At 54.5% G+C, this 27514-nt stretch overlaps 2 protein-coding genes across 3 annotated transcripts in view; one reads left to right on the forward strand and one right to left on the reverse strand.

The window, feature by feature from the left end:
* Nucleotides 1–3702: 3702 nt before the first annotated feature.
* On the forward strand, nt 3703–9301 carry LOC140460873 (E3 ubiquitin-protein ligase RNF31-like). The gene is made up of 5 exons (XM_072555577.1): nt 3703–3810; nt 4634–4691; nt 6723–6819; nt 7553–7721; nt 8145–9301. Exons 3-5 carry the CDS (start codon nt 6737–6739, stop codon nt 8193–8195), a joined length of 303 nt encoding a protein of 100 aa, XP_072411678.1. The 5' UTR covers nt 3703–3810; nt 4634–4691; nt 6723–6736; the 3' UTR covers nt 8196–9301.
* An 8280-nt stretch (nt 9302–17581) lies between these two features.
* Nucleotides 17582–27514, reverse strand: part of LOC140460849 (interferon regulatory factor 8-like) — a 129151-nt gene continuing 119218 nt past the window's right edge. Inside the window, exons 6-10 of one of the 2 annotated variants that reach the window (XM_072555539.1) lie at nt 26363–26510; nt 24714–24773; nt 24137–24517; nt 20548–20666; nt 17582–17782 (exon numbers count right to left, since the gene is read on the reverse strand). In XM_072555539.1, the coding sequence (XP_072411640.1) occupies nt 17627–17782; nt 20548–20666; nt 24137–24517; nt 24714–24773; nt 26363–26510 (864 nt within the window). In that variant the 3' untranslated portion in view covers nt 17582–17626. Of the gene's footprint in view, nt 17783–20547; nt 20667–24136; nt 24518–24713; nt 24774–26362; nt 26514–27514 lie in introns of both variants that reach the window. The other variant, XM_072555538.1, reaches the window with a different exon arrangement.

A 27514-nucleotide genomic window follows, 5' to 3' on the forward strand; every position in this document is an offset into this window, starting at 1 on the left:
CTGTACTGATGTTAATCCAGCTCCCTCACACTGTCACTCAGTAACCCCTCTCCCCCCCCCCCAGGGCCCTGTGTTACTGACTGTATCTGTACTGATGGTAATCCAGCTCCCTCACACTGTCACTCAGTAACCCCTCTCCCCCCCCAGGGCCCTGTGTTACTGACTGTATCTGTACTGATGGTAATCCAGCTCCCTCACACTGTCACTCAGTAACCCCTCTCCCCCCAGGGCCCTGTGTTACTGACTGTATCTGTACTGATGTTAATCCAGCTCCCTCACACGGTCTCTCAGTAACCCCTCTCCACCTCCAGCACCCTATGTTACTGACTGTATCTGTACTGATGTTAATCCAGCTCCCTCACACTGTCCCTCAGTAACCCCTCTCCCCCCCCCAGGGCCCTGTGTTACTGACTGTATCTGTACTGATGTTAATCCAGCTCCCTCACACTGTCACTCAGTAACCCCTCTCCCCCCCCAGGGCCCTGTGTTACTGACTGTATCTGTACTGATGTTAATCCAGCTCCCTCACACTGTCACTCAGTAACCCCTCTCCCCCCCAGGGCCCTGTGTTACTGACTGTATCTGTACTGATGTTAATCCAGCTCCCTCACACTGTCCCTCAGTAACCCCTCCCCCCCCCCAGGGCCCTGTGTTACTGACTGTATCTGTACTGATGTTAATCCAGCTCCCTCACACTGTCCCTCAGTAACCCCTCCCCCCCCCCCAGGGCCCTGTGTTACTGACTGTATCTGTACTGATGTTAATCCAGCTCCCTCACACTGTCCCTCAGTAACCCCTCTCCCCCCCCCAGGGCCCTGTGTTACTGACTGTATCTGTACTGATGTTAATCCAGCTCCCTCACACTGTCACTCAGTAACCCCTCTCCCCCCCAGGGCCCTGTGTTACTGACTGTATCTGTACTGATGTTAATCCAGCTCCCTCACACTGTCTCTCAGTAACCCCTCTCCCCCCCCCAGGGCCCTGTGTTACTGACTGTATCTGTACTGATGTTAATCCAGCTCCCTCACACGGTCTCTCAGTAACCCCTCTCCACCTCCAGGGCCCTGTGTTACTGACTGTATCTGTACTGATGTTAATCCAGCTCCCTCACACTGTCACTCAGTAACCCCTCTCCCTCTCCCCCCCCCCCCAGGGCCCTGTGTTACTGACTGTATCTGTATTGATGTTAATCCAGCTCCCTCACACTGTCACTCAGTAACCCCTCTCCCCCCCCCCCCCCCCAGGGCCCTGTGTTACTGACTGTATCTGTACTGATGTTAATCCAGCTCCCTCACACTGTCACTCAGTAACCCATCTCCCCCCCCCCCCCAGGGCCCTGTGTTACTGACTGTATCTGTACTGATGTTAATCCAGTTCCCTCACACTGTCACTCAGTAACCCCTCTTCCCCCCCCCCCCCCCCCCAAGGCCCTGTGTTACTGACTGTATCTGTACTGATGTTAATCCAGCTCCCTCACACTGTCACTCAGTAACCCCTCTCCCCACACCCCCCCAGGGCCCTGTGTTACTGACTGTATCTGTACTGATGTTAATCCAGCTCCCTCACACTGTCCCTCAGTAACCCCTCTCCTCCCCCAGGGCCCTGTGTTACTGACTGTATCTGTACTGATGTTAATCCAGCTCCCTCACACTGTCCCTCAGTAACCCCTCTCCTCCCCCAGGGCCCTGTGTTACTGACTGTATCTGTACTGATGTTAATCCAGCTCCCTCACACTGTCCCTCAGTAACCCCTCTCCCCCCCCAGGGCCCTGTGTTACTGACTGTATCTGTACTGATGTTAATCCAGTTCCCTCACACTGTCCCTCAGTAACCCCTCTCCCCCCCCCAGGGCCCTGTGTTACTGACTGTATCTGTACTGATGTTAATCCAGCTCCCTCACACTGTCCCTCAGTAACCCCTCTCCCCCCCCCCCCCCCCCAGGGCCCTGTGTTACTGACTGTATCTGTCCTGATGTTAATCCAGCTCCCTCACACTGTCCCTCAGTAACCCCTCTCCCCCCCCCCCCCCCCCAGGGCCCTGTGTTACTGACTGTATCTGTACTGATGTTAATCCAGTTCCCTCACACTGTCACTCAGTAACCCCTCTCCCCCCCCAGGGCCCTGTGTTACTGACTGTATCTGTACTGATGTTAATCCAGCTCCCTCACACTGTCACTCAGTAACCCCTCACCCCCCCAGGGCCCTGTGTTACTGACTGTATCTGTACTGATGTTAATCCAGCTCCCCCACACTGTCACTCAGTAACCCCTCTCCCCCCCCAGGGCCCTGTGTTACTGACTGTATCTGTACTGATGTTAATCCAGCTCCCTCACACTGTCACTCAGTAACCCCTCTCTCCCCCAGGGCCCTGTGTTACTGACTGTATCTGTACTGATGTTAATCCAGCTCCCTCACACTGTCACTCAGTAACCCATCTCCCCCCCCCCCCCAGGGCCCTGTGTTACTGACTGTATCTGTACTGATGTTAATCCAGCTCCCTCACACTGTCACTCAGTAACCCCTCTCCCCCCCAGGGCCCTGTGTTACTGACTGTATCTGTACTGATGTTAATCCAGCTCCCTCACACTGTCACTCAGTAACCCCTCTCCCCCCCCAAGGCCCTGTGTTACTGACTGTATCTGTACTGATGTTAATCCAGCTCCCCCACACTGTCACTCAGTAACCCCTCTCCCCCCCCAGGGCCCTGTGTTACTGACTGTATCTGTACTGATGTTAATCCAGCTCCCTCACACTGTCCCTCAGTAACCCCTCTCCCCCCCCAGGGCCCTGTGTTACTGACTGTATCTGTACTGATGTTAATCCAGCTCCCTCACACTGTCACTCAGTAACCCATCTCCCCCCCCCCCCCCAGGGCCCTGTGTTACTGACTGTATCTGTACTGATGTTAATCCAGCTCCCTCACACTGTCCCTCAGTAACCCCTCTCCCCCCCAGGGCCCTGTGTTACTGACTGTATCTGTACTGATGTTAATCCAGCTCCCTCACACTGTCACTCAGTAACCCATCTCCCCCCCCCCCCCAGGGCCCTGTGTTACTGACTGTATCTGTACTGATGTTAATCCAGCTCCCTCACACTGTCCCTCAGTAACCCCTCTCCCCCCTCAGTGCCCTGTGTTACTGACTGTATCTGTACTGATGTTAATCCAGCTCCCTCACACTGTCCCTCAGTAACCCCTCTCCCCCCCAGGGCCCTGTGTTACTGACTGTATCTGTACTGATGTTAATCCAGCTCCCTCACACTGTCACTCAGTAACCCCTCTCCCCCCCCCAGGGCCCTGTGTTACTGACTGTATCTGTACTGATGTTAATCCAGCTCCCTCACACGGTCTCTCAGTAACCCCTCTCCACCTCCAGCACCCTATGTTACTGACTGTATCTGTACTGATGTTAATCCAGCTCCCTCACGCTGTCACTCAGTAACCCCTCTCTCCCCCCCCAGGGCCCTGTGTTACTGACTGTATCTGTACTGATGGTAATCCAGCTCCCTCACACTGTCACTCAGTAACCCCTCTCCCCCCCAGGGCCCTGTGTTACTGACTGTATCTGTCCTGATGTTAATCCAGCTCCCTCACACTGTCACTCAGTAACCCCTCTCCCCCCAGGGCCCTGTGTTACTGACTGTATCTGTCCTGATGGTAATCTAGGTGATGGTCACCATGTCATTCTCTCTCCCCTCAGAAATGCACAGACCCAGTGTGCCGGCTGAAGGAGACGCTGCACGCCCACCACCCTCGGGATTGTCTGTCCTACCTGAGGGACTGGCCAGTGAACAAGCTGCAGACTCTGCTGCAGGTGACAGCAGGGGGAGGACAGGAGGCAGCCTGTAGGGAGGCTGGGTGCCGGGAGATCTCTGCCATGTTGCAGTATACGCGCCAAGGGCGAGAGAGTGGGGGGAGCTGGAGACACGCAAGCGCAAGAGGGCAGGCAGGAGTAAGGGGGTGAGCCGCAGAATTCGGTGGGCACTGAGGTAGAGTGGACCTCCTGTTACAAAATGAAGGGGCTGCTGTTGAAGAGGGAGATAATGAGGGGCCCGGTGCTGAGTGAATGTACTTGAGGCCGAGTTGGAGGGAGGTTCGGTCGAAGAGTGGGGGGGGGGGGCGCAACAGGAGAGTTGGGGACGAGACACCGTGGTGACGGATGGCAGAGCAGGTCCCAGCTGCTGAAGGGCCACCTCTTGGTCTTGTTCCTCTGTCGAGGGAGTGAGAGCAGCGCTGCAGACGGAGGAGGATGGCGCAGGATGGAGGGAGAGGGCGCACTGTGGGCACGGCTCCCCACTGTGGAGTGGAAGGGGCCACTTGGAGGTAGGGGGCAGGCATGTGACGTGACCGCAATCACGTGGCAGGACACACAGGGTTTGCTGCCTGCTCTCCCCCCCCCCCCCCCACCCCTAAACTGCCCCTATTTAGTATTTAGCGAAACTTAACCATTTACATTTGCTCTGTCTTTGTCCTGTCTTTTTCTCTATCGATCGCTGTTTCTCTCTGTCCTGTCTCTTCCTCTCTGTGTGTGTCTCTCTCTCATTTTCTCTCTCCCACCCTCTCTGTTACTCTCTGTGTATCACTCTGTGTATGTATGTATGTGTGTGTGTGTGTGTGTGTGTGTGTCGTCCCTGCAGAGAAACAAGGTGACGTTTGACACAGACCCTCCCGTTGGGGCTGAGCCAACACCAGGAGGTAAGTGCTGTTCCTAACCGAGGGCCATGCAATAGTGGGATCTCCCTGTGCTAAACCCTGCACGCTTCCTCACCTTCCCTCCTTCCCCTCCTCTTCCTTCTTCCCCCTCCACCCTTCCCCTTGTCCGCGGAAGGTGTATACTCGAGAGGGAAATCAGGAGGGCCAAAAGGGACATGAAATAGCTTTGGCAAATTGGGTTAAGGAGAATCCAAAGGGATTCTACAAGGATAAGACAAAAGGGTAACTAGAGAGAGAAGAGGGCCCCTCAAAGATCAGCAAGGCGGCCTTTGTGTGGAGCTGCAGGAGATGGGGGAGATACTAAACATGTAGTTTGCGTCAGTGTTTACGGAAAGCTCAAGAACTTGGGGAATGAATGGTGGTATTTTGCTAAGTGTCCGTATTACAGAGGAGTTGGTGCTGCATGTCTTAAAGGTAGATAAATCCCCAGGACCTGATCAGGTCTGTGGGAAACTAGGGAAGTGATTGCTGGGCCCCTTGCTGAGATATTTGTGTCATCGATAGACACAGGTGAGGTGCTGGAAGACTGGAGGTTGGCAAACGTGGTGCCACTGTTTAAGAAGGGCGGTAAGGACAAGCCAGGGAACTATAGACCGGTGAGCCTGACCTCGGTGGTGGGCAAATTGTTGGAGGGAATCTTGAGGGACAGGATGTACATGTATTTGGAAAGGCAAGGACTGATTCAGGATAGTCAACATGGCTTTGTGTGTGGGAAATCATGTCTCACAAACTTGATTTGAGTTTTTTTCAAGAAGTGACAAAGAAGATTGATGAGGGCAGAGCAGTAGATGTGATCTATATGGACTTCAGTAAGGTGTTCGACAAGGTTCCCCATGGGAGACTGATTAGCAAGGTTAGATCTCATGGAATACAGGGAGAACTAGCCATTTGGATACAGAACTGGCTCAAAGGTAGAAGACAGAGGGTGGTGGTGGAGGGTTGATTTTCAGACTGGAGGCTTGTGACCAGTGGAGGGTCACAAGGATCGGTGCTGGGCTCTCTACTTTTTGTCATTGACATAAATGATTTGGATCTGAACACAGGAGGTTAGTAACTTTGCAGCTGACACCAAAATTGGAGGTGTTGTGGACAGGGAAGATTACAACAGGATCTGGACTAGATGGGCCAATGGGCTGGTTGCGTAAGGTGGAGGTTGAGAGATTCTGATCGCTGACGTTGCGAGGGGCCGTGGGGATATCACGGGGAAAAGCCGTGCCAGTCCCTGATTGGGCTGAGTGGTGGAGAGATGGAGGGAGTTTGTTTCATGGAGAGAGAGAGTGAGCAGTTTCGGTCGATTCTCTCTGGGGTTCAGAAGACAGAGGGGAGGTCTAACTGAGGTGGGTAAAATAATGCAGGGGATTGAGGACGTTGATGTGGAGAGAACGTTTCCTTGTGTGGGACAATGTAGAACGAGAGCTCGTGGTTTTAGGACAAGGCGGGGGGGGTGGAAGGGGGCAGATTTAAAACAGAGGTGGTGGAGGGGGGAGGAATGACTTCTCTCCAAGGGTGGTGAATCTGTGGGTGTCACTCCCCCCCCCCCCAGACTGCGATGGGTACCAGGGCACGCAGTGAATTTGAGGAGGAGACCGACCGGGGAGATTTTTAAATCCGTAACGGGTTGAAGGGTGAAGGAGGGCAGGCGGGAAAGTGGAGTTGAGGCCGGGGTGAGGTCAGTCAGGATAGTATTCCATGGCGGAGCAGGGCCGAGGGGCTGAATGGTCTCCTGCTGCTCCCAGTCCTTCTCCCGGTACTATAATCCCAAGTCTTTTTTAATGTACTTGGGACCGTAGGAGCAGGATGGGACAGGGAAAGGAGGTGTCCGATGAGCAGGAACCTTGCTTGGGGCAGAGGATTAATGGGGATGGCTGTGGGGGGAGAGAGGGAGAGAGAGAGAGAGAGATATTGTGGTCGGGGAAGCAGGGTTTGCTGAGGGAAAGGACTGAGTGACTACTGAACGATAGGCATGTGTGGGTGTGGGTCTGAGTGTGTTTGATTTCTCACTCTGTGCCCCAGGTCGATGTCGGGTCATGGAGCAGAGGGAGGTGGGGGACAGTCTCACTGATGCACCGTGTGGGGCAGAGGCTCCGAATGGACACGCAGGACTGTGCGAGTGAGTACACACGAGGCGGGGTGGATGGAAACTGTGGTCAGTGACACCAGAGATTCTGATCTCTCCCCCACCCACCCTTCCTGCTCCGCGCCGCCCCACTCCCCGTCTCTTCCCCCCACCCCGCCCCACTCCCCGTCTCTTTCCCCCCCCCCCCGCCCCACTCCCCGTCTCTTCCCCCCCCCGCCCCACTCCCCGTCTCTTTCCCCCCCCCCCGCCCCACTCCCCATCTCTTCCCCCCCCCCCGCCCCACTCCCCGTCTCTTCCCCCCCCCGCCCCACTCCCCGTCTCTTCCCCCCCCCGCCCCACTCCCCGTCTCTTCCCCCCCCCCCCCGCCCCACTCCCCGTCTCTTCCCCCCCCCGCCCCACTCCCCGTCTCTTCCCCCCCCCGCCCCACTCCCCGTCTCTCTTCCCCCCCCCCCACAGTCTCTCTTTCTTCCCCCCCCTCTCTCTCCCCCCCTCCCTCCCCCCTTCCTCTTCCCCTCCCCCTCTCTCTCTCCCCCCCTCCCTCTCTCTCTCCCCCCCTCCCTCTCTCTCTCCCCCCCTCCCTCTCTCTCTCCCCCCCTCCCTCTCTCTCTCCCCCCCTCCCTCTCTCTCTCCCCCCCTCCCTCTCTCTCTCCCCCCCCCCATATCCCTCCCCTCCCCCCATATCCCTCCCCTCCCCTCATATCCCTCCCCTCCCCTCCCCCATTCTGGTACTGTCTCCCAATCTCTCTCTCTGTCTCGGTGTGTGCAGGTCCCACTATAAGGAATACCTGGTGAGCCGCATCAACAGCCACTCCCTGGACCCGGCCGAACTCTTCACCGGGGAGGAGTTGCAGCGGCACCTGGCTCGGTGTGGCAGAGGGCAGCCACCCAGGGCACCAGGGGAAGACGAAGCTGCCTACAGGAACCGGCTGTACCAGGTACCACTCCACACCCCAGGCGGGGTGGGGGTGGGTGGTCGGAATGGAGTGAGGAGAGTGGGGTTAGACTGGGTGGGGGAGGGAGGAGAGTGGGGTTAGACTGGGTGGGGGAGGGAGGAGAGTGGGGTTAGACTGGGTGGGGGAGGGAGGAGAGTGGGGTTAGACTGGGTGGGGGAGGGAGGAGAGTGGGGTTAGACTGGGTGGGGGAGGGAGGAGAGTGGGGTTAGACTGGGTGGGGGAGGGAGGAGAGTGGGGTTAGACTGGGTGGGGGAGGGAGGAGAGTGGGGTTAGACTGGGTGGGGGAGGGAGGAGAGTGGGGTTAGACTGGGTGGGGAGTGCCCTATTTCTGTTTTCCCCCGGTAACCCTGATCAATGACCTGGCTCACTAACCTCTCGGTTGTGGTTTGTGTTTCTGTACCTCAGGCGATCACCAGCATTCCGCTGGGAGACAAAATCCCGAGGGTGAGGAAATGAGCTGCGATCCTGGATCCTACCTGAACCGCTGCCAAGAAGAAGGATTCCTGCTTCATCAAGCAACTGCACAATCGACTTCCACTCAGTCAGTTATTGAGAAACAGATTTGAGTTTACTTCCCTCCCCCCCCCCCTCTCCCTGGTCTCCCTGCTCCCTCGCTGCCTCCGACTGCATTATGGACTGCCCTTGTACTGAATCCTGTGTTAAGGCATTGTCTCCCTGTTCCCAAGCGGTGTTGTCTCTGTCCGAGCTTCAATCGTGTCTGTCGTCTATGATCAGACTGTTAGATCCTCCCCAGTCCTCATCCTCCTCTGTTCCATGTCGGGTGAGAACTATAATCTGAACTAAACTATAATTGCTTCACATCCCTCTAGTTGTCACTGACCGTACTACCCTCGATTTCCACTGCAGCAGGATGTGACATACTGATTTCCCCTAACTCCGTTTTCCACCTTCCATAAAGCTCTGCTGGTTGTGGCAATCACCTGGTGACCTATCATTATCTAAAAGACATTTTGGGTAACCACGACGCACAAATTCAAGTTCTGAGCTCGTAACTGGATAAACCGTGTTCAATATGTAAGATTTAAGAGCTGTGCCATTGTTATCCGGAATTTATCCCATCAATTTATCTCTGGTTTCCCCGTGATTGTCGAAGTAGATGTATCCCAGTGTTATTGCCAACCTTCTCCTTAGTGAGGTGCCTGCAATCTAACCTGGGTTTATCCACATTGACAGTACCACGCGCACACACACCCCTCCACTACAGTGGTCAGGCCGTGACTCCCCGTGCCAGGCTTCAGTCTGTTTCGAACGGGGTGCACTCTTCCCCCTCTATCGAAGTTCACCGCCACATCCTCCTACGTTTGCATCTTCTGTTTTTATACTCAGAATTACAATAGCCTTTATTGTCACGTGTATGTGAATGAGTCCAGTGAGAAGTTTATCAAGATGCCCTCTCGGCGCCATCTTTTGTACAGGGTACCTCGGTACAGATACTGTGTAAGTGTTGTCACTGAATTGAAATCACGAGAGAAAAAAAAAGGCATAGGAATACAGAGTTGGAAAGTCCAGACTGAGAATAAAAATTGTCTATAAGTACACAAGCTCTTTATCTTTTATCCAACCTGTGTGTGTGTGTGTGTACCTGCCTGGCTTCAGGGTACGAAGCCACACTATTTCCACATGCTGGCCTTCGTTTGGCATTTGCCTTGCCTCCCCGCTCCAGCCATCCACCCTCCATGCGGACCACCACCAGCGCGGTCCTTTATCAATCTGCTATGTGGGTATCACCACCCCCATCTGATATCCGCCCTCCGTGTCAACCACTAGCACCGTCCTTTATCTGCCCTCCGTGCGGACCATCGCCAGCACTGTCCTACATCCACCCTCTGTGCAGATACCACCACCAGCACCGTCCTACATCCACCCTCTGTGCAGATACCACCAGCACCATGCTATATCTATCCACTGTGTGGACCACCATCAGCTCTGTCCTATATCCGCCTGCTGTGTGGATACCACCAGCACCGTCCAAATTCCGCCCTCTGTGCGGATATCACCATCAGCACTGTCCTATATCTGCTGTCTATGCGGATCACCACCAGCACCCTCCCATGTCTGCCCACTGTGCAGAGACCAAGAGCACTGTCCTATATTCACCCTCTGTGCAGATATCACCACCAATACCATCCGATATCCGGCCTCCGTTCAGACCACCGCCAGCACCGTCTGATAGCTGCCCTCTGTGTGGATACCACTAGTACAGTCCTTTATCCGCCCTCTATGCGGACCACTGTGCGGAGACCAAGAGCACTGTCCTATATCTGCACTCTGTGCAGATATCACCACCAGTACTGTCCGATATCCGCCCTCTGTTCAGACCACCACCAGTACTGTCCTTTATTCATTCTCTGTGCGGATATCACCACCATCCGATATCCGCCCACTATGCGGAGACCACCAGCACCGTCCTATATCCGCTCTCTGTGCGGATGTCACCTCCAGCACCGTCCGATATCCGCCCACTATGCGGAGACCAAGAGCACCATCCTATATCCGCCTTCTGTGCAGCTATCGCCACCAGCACCGTCCTGTATCCGCCCTCTGTGCGGATGCCACCTCCAGCACCATCCTATTTCAGCCCTCTGTGCTGATATCACCAGCACTGTACTATATCTGCCCTGTATGCAGACCACCACCAGCATCACAGTCCTACATCTGCCCTCTGGGCCAACCACCACCACCAGCACCGTACTAAATCCGCCCTCTGTGTGGATACCAGCACCGTCCTATATCCACCCTCTATGGGGATCACCGCCAGCACAGTCCTATATCAGCCCACGGGGCAGATCACCACCAGCACCGTCCCATATCTGCCCACTGTGCAGAGACCAAGAGCACCGTCCTATATCCGGCCTCTGTGCAGCTATCACCACCGGCGCCGTGCTATATCCACCCTCTGTGCAGACCACCACCAGCAATCTTATATCCGCCCTCTGTGCAGATACCTCCAGCACCGTTCCATATCAGCCCTCTGTGCGGACCACCACCAGCACCGTCCTACATCATCCCTCTGTGCGGACCACCACCAGCACCGTCCTACATCATCCCTCTGTGCGAACACCACTAGCACCGTCCTATATCCGCCCTCTGTGCGGACCACCACTAGCACCGTCCTATATCCGCCCTCTGTGCGGACCACCACCAGCACCATCCTATACCCGCACTCTGTGTGGACCACCAGCGTAGTAAATCCGCCCTCTCTGCAGACCACCACTAGCACCATCCTCCATCTGCCCTCCGTGTGGATACCACCGCCAGCACCGTCCTATATCCACCATCTGTGTGGACCACCACCAGCACAGTCTGGTAAAGATGAAATCTGCTTCTACTTCGAGTGTGATTAAAGTATCACCTAGTCTAAGATTGAGCTCTGAAGAGAGGCTGAATCGGCTGGGTTATTTTTTGATGGAGCATAAGAGGCTGAGGGGTGACCTTTCTGAGGTTTACACAATCATGAAGGGCAGAGATAAGGTGAATAGCCAAGGTCATTTTCTTAAGGTAGAGGAGTGCAAGATTAGAGAGTATAGGTTTATGGTGAGAGGAGAGAAAGATTTTAAAGGCACCCAAAGGGGCAACTTTTCCATTCAGAGGGCAGTGCATGTGTGAACAGAGCTGTGGGTACAATTACAACTTTTAACAGACATTTGGACAGGTACATGAATGGAAAAGCCATTCCTGATGAAGGGCTTTTGCCCGAAACGTTGATTTCACTGCTCGTTGGATGCTGCCTGAACTGCTGTGCTCTTCCAGCATCACTAATCCAGTATTTGCTTTCCAGCATCTGCAGTCATTGTTTTTACCCCACATGAATGGAAAGGATTAGAGCAGAGGTGGGGAAGGCCACATTATGTTAGTTGTAATCTAATAAGGCCGCATCCAAGAAACCTTAAATATATACTCTTCAAAATTCAAATTATTTTGTAAAAATCTAACTACTATGTACTAACTAACTAAAATAAAACTTTAATTCTAAAGTTAACTAACCTTTTAATGACTTTGTTGTGACTTCTTTTTGTAGGAAAGCATTTGAATATTTGGTTAGTGTCTGTCTCAAAATTGCCCGTAGTGTTAGGTGAAAGGGTAAATGTAGGGGAATGGGTCTGAGTGGGTTGCGCTTCGGTGGGTCAGTGTGGACTTGTTGGGCCAAAGGGCCTGTTTCCACATTGTAAGTAATCTAATCTAATCTACTCTAATTTGGTTGCAGCATGGAGGTCTGCAGCTTTAGCTGATCCTCCAGATGGGTATCCATCATTTGTGACCTTAAGGGTGTTTTGATTTTGGTTAAGTAGGAGAATGTAGATTCACAGCAATAAGTGGGGATTATTTCATTGAATTTTCTTTTACTCTGGTATTTTAAATACATTCATTTTAAGATTAAAATAAAAATAATAAAGGACGAAGAAAAACATACTAATAAAAAAAATAAAAGATTCGTTCTGCAAAATTTGGATTAATTCAAAAGGCCACATACAATGGCCTACAAGGCCGCATGCAGCCCCACCCCTGGTTTAGAGGGATATGAGCCAAATGCGGGCAAATGGGGTCTGGTTTAGTTTGGGAAAACTGGTCAGCATGGACGAATTAGGCTGTGCTATATGACTGTCCAACACAATGGGGGTCACAGTCTACGGACACAGGGTAGGGCTGAGATGGGGAGAAATGTCTTCACCCAGACAGTGGATGAACCTGTGGAATTCTCTCTCAGAAAGCAGGACACGCCAGTTCACTTTCAGAAAGGAGTTAGATATAAGTTCTTAGGGTATGAGGGAGAAAGTGGGTACAGGGAACGGAGTTAGACTCATGGAGATATACACCATGGAAACAGAGCCCTTGGTCCAACTCGTCCATGCTGACCAGATATGCTATATTAATCTAGTCCCGTTTGCCATCACTTGGCCCGAATCCTTCTAAATCTTTCCCACTCATGTCCCCATCCAGATGCCTTTTAAAATGTTGTAATTGTATCAGCTTCCACTACTTCCTCTGGCAGCTCCTACATGCATCATCCTCTGTGTGAAAAAGTTTCCCCTTAGGTCCCTTTAAAATCTTTCCCTTCTCACCCTTAACCTATGCCTCTAGTTCTGGACTCCCCCACCCTGGGGAGAAGACGTTGTCTATTTACCCCATCCATGCCCTTCATGATTTTATAAACCTCAGCCTCCGACAATCCAGATGTTTCTGCCTCGATGGCAGTTGCTCTCTCTCCAATTTTCAAAATGTCTGCATTTTCATATCCCTAACATCAGACCGTCTCATTGGTTCAATGTCGGCAAAACAATAAATTCAAACTATATTAGGTTTTAATATCCTGGGGCATAATTTAAACTGATTGGTTAAATTCAAATTGTTGTCAAAACAGCAACCAAAACTCAGGTTTCCCTTTCACAGCCAAATGTTAGATATTTTCAATTTTCCAGTACACTCTGGGACTGCCATCTTGTCATATATACAGGGTAAGCTATCTCCATTTAGAGCGGCGTTCACGCTAAAAGGTACAGTACACACACTCAACTTCATAACACTGGCCCTGTTGGAATTTTAAATCAGATCCCCTTTAATCCTTTGAAATGTGAATGAATACAGATCCAGATGAACCAACCTCTTCTTGTGGCACCATTCTGCCATCCCCTATTAATGAGACGAGTGAACCTTGGAACAGGCAGGAAAGTAGAATCAAGGTTTGATCAGACCTGCCACAATCTCACTAGCAGGCTCAACGGGCTGACTGACCTGCTACCGCCCCCAAGTCTTGTGGGCTAAAGCCGCCAGGTAACGTTTTGGCACCATGTCAACTTTTAGTTTTGAGGTTGTGTTGTGCTGCCTTTTCAGGACAATACTTGAGGTCGCTGATTGGAAAGTCTCCTGAGTGGCCCTGTATACCATTTGACAAAGTGAGGTTCACAAGATCAGCTGTATTCTGAAATTAGTCTCTTGCTTGTGTGAGGGCGACTTTTATTGTTTTCCTTTTCGACTCTGGACTAAAACGGGAGAAAGTACTGCATTAAACCAAGGGAACCATGTCAGGAGACGTTTGCAGTTTTAGAAAGAGGTCACTAAAACACATTATGAATTGTGTCTACTGTGCCATCTTATTCGAGCAGTGATAGGAGTACTGCCTGCGAATGTTCAAGGTGGTTTCACCCAAACAGTCTTTCCAATTAGGACCAGCCATTGTGGGTTCAGGAGGGTTCAGCACAGCGACATCTAATTGGTTCCAGGCCAGGTGGCTTCGGCCTTGTGTCTCAACAATACAGCAGAAACATCCAGTTTGCGAAGAGAAAAGCATTGCTCTCTATCTCTCACTTCTCCACGTGGAAGGGAGAGTGAAAGAGAATCCTGAGTAGCCAGCTACTCTTACCTTCCCTCTGGAAGCTGCACTCTCTAGAAATCTCCCATCAAAAGGGGAGATTTCTAGAGGGACAAAAAAAACCTTCTAAGGCATAGAAAGTGTGAATGCTCAATCACTGAATTGAAGATTGTGTGCCCAAAACCTCATCATCAGGAATATTTCAGAAAGAACTGAGAGTCCAAAAGAAAATGACTTACATTCAGACTGGTGCTGGAACTTCTTTTATATCCTTCCCTCCTCCGCAATATTTCAGTCTTGTCTCTAGGACTGTGTGTTTTGTGGGTGCATGAGGTTTTTAAGGAAGACATGGATGTCATCAGGGAGTTGACTCATGTCAGGTTCCTCCTGGTTTGAAAAAATCCATCCGATTGCCCTGTGCCCACTGATCAAACCTGTAATACCTCTGCCACTGTCACTGACTTCTGTCGGGGAGACTGTACAAGAGAGGCTGGGGCGTTAGGTGGCAGGCAGTTCCCGCACGGACCCACCTGATGAGTTAGTCAGGGTTTTCGGGTGAGGAAGGCGAGTGAGTGACAGAAGAAAGCCCAAGGAAGTACAGATGCAAGTGTCCTTTAATATATACTTTTTACAACCGCATAAGCACAAAACTTTAACTTCACATTATGTGCACGTCTCCAAACTGCATTCCCCAGACATCACTGCAAACCCTTCCCACACTTCATGCAGTGAGTCTGCATCAAACTCAAGGAAATAATTGGACACCAAATCCAGGGAAATAAAGCATGGGAGAGGTAGGGGTGGGCAACAGATGGGGGGGGGGGGGGAGAAGGGGAGTGTGGGGAAGAGAGGGAGGGGAGTGGGAGGTTGTGGGGTAGAGAGGGAAGGATAGAGTACGAGTGCAGAGACACACGGCCGGGGGTGGGGAGATAAGAAGAAGAATGGAGGGACAGAGAATTAGAATTAGTTTGATTGTCACGTACACTGAGTATAGTGAAAAGTTTACAAGTTGTCACTCATGACGCCATCTTAGGTACAAAGGTACCTTAAATAAGTTCTTAAGGAAAAAAATACACAATTGAAGGAATAAAAAGTGCAGCATTACAGATCACAAGAATAAATGAAAGAGATAAAAAGTTCAGACTAACAGTCTGACGTGGCTTCAACCTCAGGTTGAAAGTCCGTGCTGAGGCCACGTCAGGTCACTGTGAGACCACCAGACCAGGCTCGCGCTGAGGCCAGGAGTTCATGTCATGGCCATGAAGAAAGGAGGAGAAAAAGGCACGAGAAAAGAAATGGATGGAGTGGACTAGCTCCTACTGAAGAATACTACTTTGCCACCAAGGAAGGAGAAAGGAGAGGAGGGAGGGAAAGAGAAGAGAGGGAAGGAGAAAGGAGATGAGGGAGAGAGGGAAGGAGAGGAGTGAGGGCAGGAGGAGAGGGGAGAGAGGAAAGGAGAGGAAGGGGAAAGGAGGGTGGGGGAAAATGAGGGGGGATGAGGGGAAGGGGAAAATGAGTGGAGTGGGAATGAGGGAGAAAAGAAGAATGAGGGGAGGGAGACAGGGAGGGAGACAGGGAGGGGAGGGAGGATGAGAGGATGGGGGAGTGGCAGAGGGAAAAAGAAAGGAGGGGTGGGAGAGAGGGAAGGAGAAAGGGAGGAGGGGAAAGTTGGTGATTCACTGGAAAAATCCAAGCACTGGCTCTGACGGACAGGAAGACAGCGAATGTTCTAGAAACCCAACTAGGGAGGGTTGGATGCTGCCTGAACTGCTGTGCTCTTCCAGCACCACTAATCCAGGGTGCCAAATCACGTAAAATATAGTGTGGGTTACAGGGAGATGGTGATAAAGTCAGACAAAAAGTCCAGTGGCATATCAGCCTTTAATTTGGAGAAGATGGTTGGGGGGGGGGGGAGACGACGATAACAACAAGAACTCCCCGGGTGGTGGGGATTTAGTTTCTGGTGGGGGTGGGGGGTTAGTTTCTGGGGGGGGGTTGTTTGTGGGGGGATTAGTTTCTGGGGGGGGTTAGTTTCTGGGGGTGTGGGGGGTTAGTTTCTGGGGGGGGTTTAGTTTCTGGGGGGGGGTGGGGGGGTTAGCTTCTGGGGGGGGTTTGTTTCTGGGGGGGTGGGGGAGGTAGTTTCTAGGGGGGTGGGGGAGGTAGTTTCTAGGGGGGTGGGGGGGGTAGTTTCTAGGGGGGGTGGGGGGGGTAGTTTCTAGGGGGGTGGGGGGGGTAGTTTCTAGGGGGGTGGTGGGGGGGGTAGTTTCTAGGGGGGTGGGGGGGGTAGTTTCTAGGGGGGTGGGGGGGGTAGTTTCTAGGGGGGTGGGGGGGTAGTTTCTGTTGGGGGGGTTTGTTTGTGGGGGGGTAGTTTCTAGGGGGGTGGGGGGGTAGTTTCTAGGGGGGTGGGGGGGTAGTTTCTAGGGGGGTTAGCTTCTGGTGGGGGTTTAGTTTTTTTGGGGGGGGGGAGGGGGAGGGGGGGTGTCTCTTACCCCTCCTCCACACCCTCAGGCAGGTGGAGGAGGTGTTGAGAGCAGGACAACGGAGGTTTCTATCTGAGAGAAGGGGGTTGCGTGGGAGAGGTCCCCAGTCCCAGAGGGAGGATGGTGCTGGGGGCCATTGGTCCACCATGGCGGGGGGCGGGGGGCGCCATCATGGGACTTTCAAACGGTAACGGTCGCTCCAGGCACGCGGCCCGGGCCCCGCCCACCTTGGGTGACACGTCACCAACGGTCGCTCCAGGCACGCGGCCCGGGCCCCGCCCACCTTGGGTGACACGTCACCAACGGTCGCTCCAGGCACGCGGCCCGGGCCCCGCCCACCTTGGGTGACACGTCACCAACGGCCGCTCCATCGCCACCTTCCCCCCCTCCCCCTCCCACATCCGGGACACTAAGAGGCGAGAGAGAGAGAAGAGAGCGCCATTTTCTTTCCCGCCCTCCTTTGCTTTACGACGCCCCTGCACGGTACGGCTTGGAGGGCCGAGCGATCGCAGCTGGCTAAAGTGCGCTGGTTGGGGAGGGGGGAAAGCGTCGTCCCCCGGGCCCGCCGTCCATCGAAGCCCCCGGTCCAACCTTGGCGGGCGCCTAGACGCGCCACCAACGGGTCCCTTTACACTTCTTCCCCCCGCGCCCGTTGCAATGCCTTACCCCTGCCTTATCCTCCATCCGGGACATCAAGAGATGGAAGCGACGGCCATCGGAGTCGGAGTGGGGGAGGGGGGGTTCCGACCGTTAACCGTGACGTGACGCCCCGCCCCGCCCCCCGATTACATCACAAACGGTCTCTCTTTCCCCGCCCCCTTACGGCCCCGCCCTTCATCCGGGACCCCCAAGAGGTAGAGGCGACGGCCCGCTTTGAGGGGTTTCCCGACGGTTAACCTTCGCACGAGGTCCGGGCCCCGCCCCCGATTGCGTCACCCCCTTCATCCGGGACACGAAGACATGGAAGAGATAGATGGACATGGGTTGGGGTTGTCTCTCTCTCCCGCCCTCCCCCAACACCCCGCCGCCGCCCCTTTTCGTTCTCTCTCTCTCTCTCTCGCCGTCGCCGGGCATTTTCTCTACGAGATCCCGTACAGGCTGCTGGAGGCCTCCCGAAAGGCGTGCGTCAGCCGCTCGCTGAAGTGCTCGGGTCCCAGCTGGCTGAGGAGGAACGTGGAGGCGGCCTGGAGTTCCAGCTCCCGGTCCACCAGCTGCTTGGCGGCCACTTGGTAAACCTGGGGGGGAGAGAGACAAATCGCGTTGAAGGTTGTTTCTGTTCATGGTGGGTGGGGGTGGGGTGCACGGATGTGGGGGTGGGGGTGGGGTGCACGGATGTGGGGGTGGGGGTGGGGTGCACGGATGTGGGGGTGGGGGTGGGGTGGGGTGCACGGATGTGGGGGTGGGGGTGGGGGTGGGGTGGGGTGCACGGGTGGGTGGGGGTGGGGGTGGGGTGGGGTGCACGGGTGGGTGGGGGTGGGGTGCACGGGTGGGTGGGGTGGGGTGCACGGGTGGGTGGGGTGGGGTGCACGGGTGGGTGGGGTGTGGTGCACGGGTGGGTGGGTGGGGGTGGGGTGCACGGGTGGGGGTGGGGTGCACGGGTGGGTGGGGGTGGGGTGCACGGGTGGGTGGGGTGGGGTGCACGGGTGGGTGGGGGTGGGGTGCACGGGTGGGTGGGGTGGGGTGCACGGGTGGGGTGCACGGGTGGGTGGGGGTGGGGTGCACGGGTGGGTGGGTGGGGTCAGTGGGGTGCACGGGTGGGTGGGTGGGGTCAGTGGGGTGCACGGGTGGGTGGGTGGGGTCAGTGGGGTGCACGGGTGGGTGGGTGGGGGTGGGGTGCATGGGTGGGTGGGGTCAGTGGGGTGCACGGGTGGGTGGGTGGGGTCAGTGGGGTGCACGGGTGGGTGGGTGGGGTCAGTGGGGTGCACGGGTGGGTGGGGTCAGTGGGGTGCACGGGTGGGTGGGTGGGGTCAGTGGGGTGCACGGGTGGGTGGGTGGGGTCAGTGGGGTGCACGGGTGGGTGGGTGGGGTGGGGTGCACGGGTGGGGTGCACGGGTAGGTGGGTGGGGGTGGGGTGGGGTGCACGGGGGGGTGGGGTACACGGGTGGGTGGGTGGGTGGGGTGCACGGGTGGGTGGGTGGGTGGGGTGCACGGGTGGGTGGGTGGGGTGCACGGGTGGGTGGGGGTGGGGTGGGGTGCACGGGTGGGTGGGGGTGGGGTGGGGTGCACGGGTGGGATGCGGGGGTGGGTGGGGTGCACGGGTGGGTAGGGGTCGTTTGGTTCATGGCAAGTGCGCTTAAGTCGGGATCACGGCGGGTGGGGGTCGGTGGGGTTCATGGTGAGTGGGGTTCACTGTGGGTGGCGGGTCAGTGGGATACACGGACCGTGGTCGGTCAAGTGCACGGTGGGCAGAGTAGTTGGGTTCATGGCAAATGGGCTTAAGTTGGGTTCAGGACAGGTGGGGGTCGGTGGGGTGCACGCTGAGCAGGGGTCGGTCAGGTGCTCAGCAGGTAGGGTGGGAATGGGAGTAGCTGCACTGCTGCGATCCTTGTAAGAGTGAGCTGGTTTTGACACAGCACCACATCGTAAGGTATTTAACATGTCAAAGGCCTCTGGGACGTTAAACTGGAGTGGGTCAAAGAGCAGGCCAGCCTGTTCTTTGACTATCTCTGCTCCCCATTTCCCTCATCACCATGGTTCTCGCAACAGAGCTGAAGTCGAACCATTAGTCAAGCAGCGTTTCTCACCAAGGCTGGGATAGTTGGTTTATCACCAGTAAATAGTCACTCCCTTGTCAAGATTGTGATACAGTTGCTACATCACCAAAACATGGTTACTACCTCACCGAGATCGTGATATAGTTCACTGTCGCTACCTCGCCGCGACTGTGCTATTGCTATCCTGCTGAGACAAGATAGCAGTTGCCACACGCTACCTTGCCGAGACCGGGGTACAGCGGCTACCTTGCCAAGGCTGGGGTACAGTCACTACGTCACTGGTATACAGCTGCTGTCTCACCGAGACTGGGATACAGTCACTACATCACTGTTACAGAGCCGCTGCCTTGCCTTGCCTTGCCGAGACTGGGATACAGTCACTACATCACTGTTACAGAGCCGCTGCCCTGTCTCACCGAGACCAGGATACAGTCACTACATCACTGTTACAGAGCCGCTGCCCTGTCTCACCGAGACCGGGATACAGTCACTACATCACTGTTACAGAGCCGCTGCCTTGCCTTGCCGAGACTGGGATACAGTCACTACATCACTGTTACAGAGCCGCTGCCTTGCCTTGCCGAGACTGGGATACAGTCACTACATCACTGTTACAGAGCCGCTGCCCTGTCTCACCGAGACCAGGATACAGTCAGTACATCACTGTTACAGAGCCGCTGCCCTGTCTCGCCGAGACCGGGATACAGTCACTACATCACTGTTACAGAGCCGCTGCCCTGTCTCACCGAGACTTGGATACAATCACTACATCACTGTTACACTGCCGCTGCCCTGTCTCACCGAGACCGGGATACCGTCACTACATCACTGTTACAGAGCCGCTGCCCTGTCTCACCGAGACCGGGATACCGTCACTACATCACTGTTACAGAGCCGCTGCCCTGTCTCACCGAGACCGGGATACCGTCACTACATCACTGTTACACAGCTGCTGCCGTGCTTTGCCGAGACCACGATACAGTCGCTACATCACTGTTACACAGCTGCTGCCGTGCTTTGCCGAGACCGGGATACAGTCAGTACATCACTGTTACACAGTCACTGCCTTGCTGAGATGAGAATGTGTTTCCCCTCTTTGGTTGAGTGTGTAGGAGGCTGGAACTTGTGATGGGCAGAGGTGTTTCAAAGCAACTCTAAGTTGTGATAGTCAGTGGAGGAGGGGTTAGGGCAGCATTTGCTGGCTGGACAAGCACCGGACCAAACATGGGCTTGGCAAGGGGTACAAGAGGTGTTGCAATTAGGGTGAAAGGTTTCTCACTGCTCACCTGAACAGTAATGAGCTTTTCTGCTGGACCATCTGCCTCTGTCAGTTCTTCACCAAAGCATAGTGTGACACGATACTGAGGCATAACACCACCTCCTGATGTCTGGTAGAATTCCATATCTGGGACAAAAAATTGACAACCTGTGTAAGGGTTGGCACACAACCCAGCTTCTGCCCAAAAATGCTACCCAATCTGACTGCCCACCCCAGTACACACCGCCCATCCCTAATACTGTGCTACTTGTCCATGCACACTGCCTATCCCCAACACTGTACTCCCTGTCCATATACACTGCCTATCCCCAATACCGTACTCCCTATCCGTATACACTGCATATCCTCAATACTGTACTTCCTACTGTACTGTACACACTGCAAATCCCCAATACTGTACTCTGTACACACTGCCCATCACAATACCGTACTCCCTGTCCATACACACTGCCCATCCCCAATACCGTACTCCCTGTCCGTGCACACTGCCCATCCCCAATACCGTACTCCCTGTCCGTGCACACTGCCCAGCACAATACCGTACTCCCTGTCCGTGCACACTGCCCACCCCCAATACCGTACTCCCTGTCCGTGCACACTGCCCATCCCCAATACCGTACTCCCTGTCCGTACACACTGTTCACCCCCAATACCGTACTCCCTGTCCGTGCACACTGCCCATCCCCAATACCGTACTCCCTGTCCGTACACACTGCCCATCCCCAATACCGTACTCCCTGTCCGTGCACACTGCCCATCCCCAATACCGTACTCCCTGTCCGTACACACTGCCTACCCCCAATACCGTACTCCCTGTCCGTACACACTGCCCATCCCCAATACCGTACTCCCTGTCCGTGCACACTGCCCAGCACAATACCGTACTCCCTGTCCGTGCACACTGCCCACCCCCAATACCGTACTCCCTGTCCGTGCACACTGCCCATCCCCAATACCGTACTCCCTGTCCGTGCACACTGCCCATCCCCAATACCGTACTCCCTGTCCGTGCACACTGCCCAGCACAATACCGTACTCCCTGTCCGTGCACACTGCCCACCCCCAATACCGTACTCCCTGTCCGTGCACACTGCCCATCCCCAATACCGTACTCCCTGTCCGTACACACTGCCCACCCCCAATACCGTACTCCCTGTCCGTGCACACTGCCCATCCCCAATACCGTACTCCCTGTCCGTGCACACTGCCCATCCCCAATACCGTACTCCCTGTCCGTGCACACTGCCCAGCACAATACCGTACTCCCTGTCCGTGCACACTGCCCATCCCCAATACCGTACTCCCTGTCCGTGCACACTGCCCATCCCCAATACCGTACTCCCTGTCCGTGCACACTGCCCAGCACAATACCGTACTCCCTGTCCGTGCACACTGCCCACCCCCAATACCGTACTCCCTGTCCGTGCACACTGCCCATCCCCAATACCGTACTCCCTGTCCGTACACACTGCCCATCCCCAATACCGTACTCCCTGTCCGTGCACACTGCCCACCCCCAATACCGTACTCCCTGTCCGTGCACACTGCCCACCCCCAATACCGTACTCCCTGTCCGTGCACACTGCCCATCCCCAATACCGTACTCCCTGTCCGTGCACACTGCCCACCCCCAATACCGTACTCCCTGTCCGTGCACACTGCCCACCCCCAATACCGTACTCCCTGTCCGTGCACACTGCCCATCCCCAATACCGTACTCCCTGTCCGTGCACACTGCCCATCCCCAATACCGTACTCCCTGTCCGTGCACACTGCCCATCCCCAATACCGTACTCCCTGTCCGTGCACACTGCCCATCCCCAATACCGTACTCCCTGTCCGTGCACACTGCCCATCCCCAATACCGTACTCCCTGTCCGTGCACACTGCCCATCCCCAATACCGTACTCCCTGTCCGTGCACACTGCCCATCACAATACCGTACTCCCTGTCCGTGCACACTGCCCACCCCCAATACCGTACTCCCTGTCCGTGCACACTGCCCATCCCCAATACCGTACTCCCTGTCCGTGCACACTGCCCACCCCCAATACCGTACTCCCTGTCCGTGCACACTGCCCACCCCCAATACCGTACTCCCTGTCCGTGCACACTGCCCACCCCCAATACCGTACTCCCTGTCCGTGCACACTGCCCACCCCCAATACCGTACTCCCTGTCCGTGCACACTGCCTACCCCCAATACCGTACTCCCTGTCCGTGCACACTGCCCATCCCCAATACCGTACTCCCTGTCCGTGCACACTGCCCATCCCCAATACCGTACTCCCTGTCCGTGCACACTGCCCATCCCCAATACCGTACTCCCTGTCCGTGCACACTGCCCAGCACAATACCGTACTCCCTGTCCGTGCACACTGCCCACCCCCAATACCGTACTCCCTGTCCGTGCACACTGCCCATCACAATACCGTACTCCCTGTCCGTACACACTGCCCATCCCCAATACCGTACTCCCTGTCCGTGCACACTGCCCACCCCCAATACCGTACTCCCTGTCCGTGCACACTGCCCACCCCCAATACCGTACTCCCTGTCCGTGCACACTGCCCATCCCCAATACCGTACTCCCTGTCCGTGCACACTGCCCAGCACAATACCGTACTCCCTGTCCGTGCACACTGCCCACCCCCAATACCGTACTCCCTGTCCGTGCACACTGCCCATCACAATACCGTACTCCCTGTCCGTACACACTGCCCATCCCCAATACCGTACTCCCTGTCCGTGCACACTGCCCACCCCCAATACCGTACTCCCTGTCCGTGCACACTGCCCACCCCCAATACCGTACTCCCTGTCCGTACACACTGCCCATCCCCAATACCGTACTCCCTGTCCGTACACACTGCCCATCCCCAATACCGTACTCCCTGTCCGTGCACACTGCCCATCCCCAATACCGTACTCCCTGTCCGTGCACACTGCCCATCCCCAATACCGTACTCCCTGTCCGTGCACACTGCCCATCCCCAATACCGTACTCCCTGTCCGTGCACACTGCCCATCCCCAATACCGTACTCCCTGTCCGTGCACACTGCCTACCCCACGTTACAATCCAATCCTGACCCGCAGAAAGAAACAAACTCACACAAATATACAAAAGCACACTAACAGATTTTCAAACATTTCCGTTCTCTCACACACAAACAGCTTTGCATGTACTTAAACACACCAACATGTTCTCAACTGCACATATACACATTTGCACGCACTGACAGAAACACAAGAATACATTCTCTCACATGCAAACACATTCACCCCCAACACTGCTACTCACCCGACACACTCAAACGTACTGCTACAAACTCACCCACACATGCCCCCCCCCCCCCCCGATACTGCTACATTTACCTGACACACTCCAACACACTCAGCCTGAGAGACACACCTCCTTTCTACGTAGCTATCAGTTGTCTTAACATTGCATTTTTCTTATCTGAGAGCAAAACATCACATCATTTTGCATCCTGCAATGTCTCACCAGAGCCTTTAGGATTCCTACCAGAGATCAGAAAGCGTTTGCATGTTTAGCACTGTCCCCCTCACCCCACCAGCCTTGCCAGATAGTTACCCTGCTCAAATTTCTTGCGGTCAAACAACTTTTCCACCTTTTCCCTCTCCAACTTATTCGTCTGATTGGGCTGAGGTGCACAGGGCCCTGTCCAGAAGACCCGGCCCTGGCACAGGCGCTGGACGAAGATCCCATTGGCATTGCTGTCCAGCATGACCCCCCGCTCCAGGAAGGTCAGCAGCTCCTCAGTTGCCCTCCGCTTCTCCGGGCTGGCGATGGTGTTCGTTTCTGGGAAGCGCAGTTTCTCCAAGCCCTGTGAGCCGAATGAGTTCTCGCTGCAGGTTAAAGGAGCTGAGGACGAGATCTTGCAGCCATGCCGTATCGTCTCAGTGCGAACCTCCACACCGCTGTAACGGAAGGCAATGACCATCGAATTTGGGCCTGTGGGACGGAGAGGTAAAGCAGGTATAACTGTCTGAGCTCCAGTAAGAATGGAGAGTTTTAATGTGGTGAGGCCTGTGTGAGTGGCTCAGCAAGCAGGCCAGGCGGTCAGTGTATCGCTCAGTATTCATTAAGGTCCCTGCTGTGGCTTTCAGAGAGAGTGGAAAAGCTTAAACTCCAGAAAATATTTTGTTACCTTTCTCTGGGAGGCTTGTCGGCACTGAGCTGATGATGCTGACTGTGTAATTATCCAGGGCTGTGAACCATGAAAGAGAGAGATTTAGTTCATGCTCTACGCACCGCCCTTCAGCCCTCAACCGCACTGACTCCTGCCACTTTCTGAACGTGGGACTTCAGGAGTCCGAAGTCACTCGAAACAACGATCTCCTCAACTCCACTGGTGCCTGCTGGTTAGGACTTAATCACACCGTGGGCTTACCCAACTCTGGGTCCTGGCAACCCTGTGGGCCTAGTCATCTGATTTGATGGCGCACATTCGAACTTGGTGGGGACTGCATGACCTTGGTGTGGCTCCCCTGATTCTGTTGGGGTCTACACCCACCTTGTAGGATCTGCTTTACCCCAGCATGATCAGCAGTATCTACTGTGCTGTGGAGAGCTGGGGGTAAGGAAAAGCCAGAGGATTATAGTTTGGTGAGCTTGATGTCAGTGGTGAGTAAGTTGTTGGAGGGGATTATGAGGGACAGAAGCAAGGACAGATTAGGGATAGTCAATATGGCTTTATAGGTGGGAAATTGTCTCTCAGTTACTTGATTTAATTTGTTTTTGAAGAGTTCACAAATCAGATTGATGAAAGCAGAGCAGTGGAAGTCGATATGGACTTCAGCAAGATGTTTAACAAAGTTCTGCATGCGTAGACTGGTTAGCAAGGTTAGATCACCAGCAGTTCTGTGTCCACTGATTTTTGTCATTTATATAAATGATTTGGTTGTGAATACAAGAAGTATGGTTAGTGAGTTTGCAAATGACACAAAAATAGGTGGTGTAGTGGAGTGTAAAGATGGTTATCTAGGGGACAATGGGACCTTGATCAAATAGACCAATGGGCCGAGCAGTGGCAGATGGAGTTGAAGTTAGATAACTGAGGTAGAGCAATATTTTGCACAGTTCATGGTAGGGCCCTGGTGAGTGTTGCTGAACAAGGAGACCTAGTCCATAGTTCCTTGAAGGTGGAGACCCAGGTAGACAGAGTGGTGAAGAAGGCATTCGGTACACTTGACTTCATTGGTCAGTGCATTGAGTATAGGAGTTGGGAAGTCATGTTGTGGCTGTACAGGACATTGGTGAGGCCAGTTTTGGAATACTGTGTTCAATTCTGGTTTCCCTGCTGTAAGGAAGATTTTGTTCAACTTGAAAGTGTGCTGAAAAGATGTACAAGGATGTTTCCAGAATTACAAGTTTTGAGCTATGAAGAGAGGCTGAATAAGCTGGGGCTGTTTTCCCTGGAGCGTTGATGGCTAAGGGATGACCTTATCGAGAGATTTATAAAATAATGAGGGACGTGGAGAGGGTAAATAGACAAGGCCTTTGCCTCAGGATAGAGGAGTCCAAAAGCAGATGGCAGAGGTTTAAGGTGAGATGGGAGGGATTTAAAAGGTACCTGAGGAGCAACGTTTTCACGCAGAGGGTGGAAGAAGTGATGGAGGCTGCTACAATTTAAAAGGCATCTGGATGGGTATATACAAGAGTGTAGAGGGACATGGGCCAAATGCTGGCAAATGGGACTACATTAGGTTAGATATCTGGTCAGCACAGACGCGTTGGAGTAGAGGGTCTGTTTCCGTGCTTGATGACTGTATGACACTGTGCCCCTTAGTTCAGTACCTTCAGTGTTGGGTGTCACAGTCAATTCCAGCGTGGGGATTTCAGTGGAAGATTCTTCACTTGTGGACATCTCGGAGCCTGAACTAGGATCACAGCTGCTTTCACTGTCCATCTGTTGGGAGTCGGGAGGTGGGTCTTCACCCATTGCCTGCTGGAAAAGATTAGATTAGATTACTTTCAGTGTGGAACAGGCCCTTCGGCCCAGCAAGTCCACACCGCCCCGCCGCAGCGCAACCCACCCATACCCCTACATCTACCCCTTACCTAACACTACGGGCAATTTAGCACGGCCAATTCACCTGACCTGCACATCTTTGGAGTGTGGGAGGAAACCGGAGCACCCGGAGGAGACACGGGGAGAACATGCAAACTCCACACAGTCAGTCACCTGAGGCAGGAATTGAACCTGGGTCTCTGGCGCTGTGAGGCAGCAGTGCTAACCACTGTGCCACCGTGCCGCCCACAAAGATGTACAAGAGCGTCGCTCTCTACTTGCTGGGACACGGGAACAAGAGCGTCGCTCTCTACCTGCTGGGACACGGGAACAAGAGCGTCGCTCTCTACCTGCTGGGACACGGGAACAAGAGCGTCGCTCTCTACCTGCTGGGACACGGGAACAAGAGCGTCGCTCTCTACCTGCTGGGACACGGGGAACAGGAGCGTCGCTCTCTACCTGCTGGGACACGGGGAACAGGAGCGTCGCTCTCTACCTGCTGGGACACGGGGAACAGGAGCGTCGCTCTCTTTCTGTCTGTGAAAATAGAACTGAGGTGTCAGTCTTTCCAGAATCGTCTAAGTGTCGTTGTGGCACCTGCCACCTCCCTGCTTCAGGCATCACACCTTTGTAATGCCCCCACTTCCTGTTCCTCACCTGGTGCAATGTCCCCCACACCCCTGCTGGGGGAGCTGGGCTGTGAGCTCTCCATTCCAATGCTCCTACTCCCCTCCAGCTTCACTGTGCTCAGGTCAATAGCGAGTGATGGCTTCTCTGGGAACAGAGCCAAGTAAAGACAGGTCAGCATCAAGAGACAGAAAGACACTGTGCAATTCCCATTCCTCCTCCCCCCCCCCCCCCCCCCCCCCCCATTCTCCGCCATCCTTCTCATCTCACCACCACCTCCCCACCTCTCCATCGCTCAACTCTCCCTCCTC

The sequence above is a fragment of the Chiloscyllium punctatum genome, chromosome 36, assembly GCF_047496795.1.
Source record: "Chiloscyllium punctatum isolate Juve2018m chromosome 36, sChiPun1.3, whole genome shotgun sequence".
NCBI classification, from domain to species: domain Eukaryota; kingdom Metazoa; phylum Chordata; class Chondrichthyes; order Orectolobiformes; family Hemiscylliidae; genus Chiloscyllium; species Chiloscyllium punctatum.

Excerpts from the sequence above, each read along its gene's own strand:
- LOC140460873 (XM_072555577.1), top strand. The coding sequence starts at position 6,737 with ATGGAGCAGAGGGAGGTGGGGGACAGTCTCACTGATGCACCGTGTGGG. Across the intron at positions 6,820-7,552 it reads GGACACGCAGGACTGTGCGA|GTCCCACTATAAGGAATACC; the intron begins GTGAGTACACAC and ends CGGTGTGTGCAG. Across the intron at positions 7,722-8,144 it reads ACAGGAACCGGCTGTACCAG|GCGATCACCAGCATTCCGCT; the intron begins GTACCACTCCAC and ends TCTGTACCTCAG.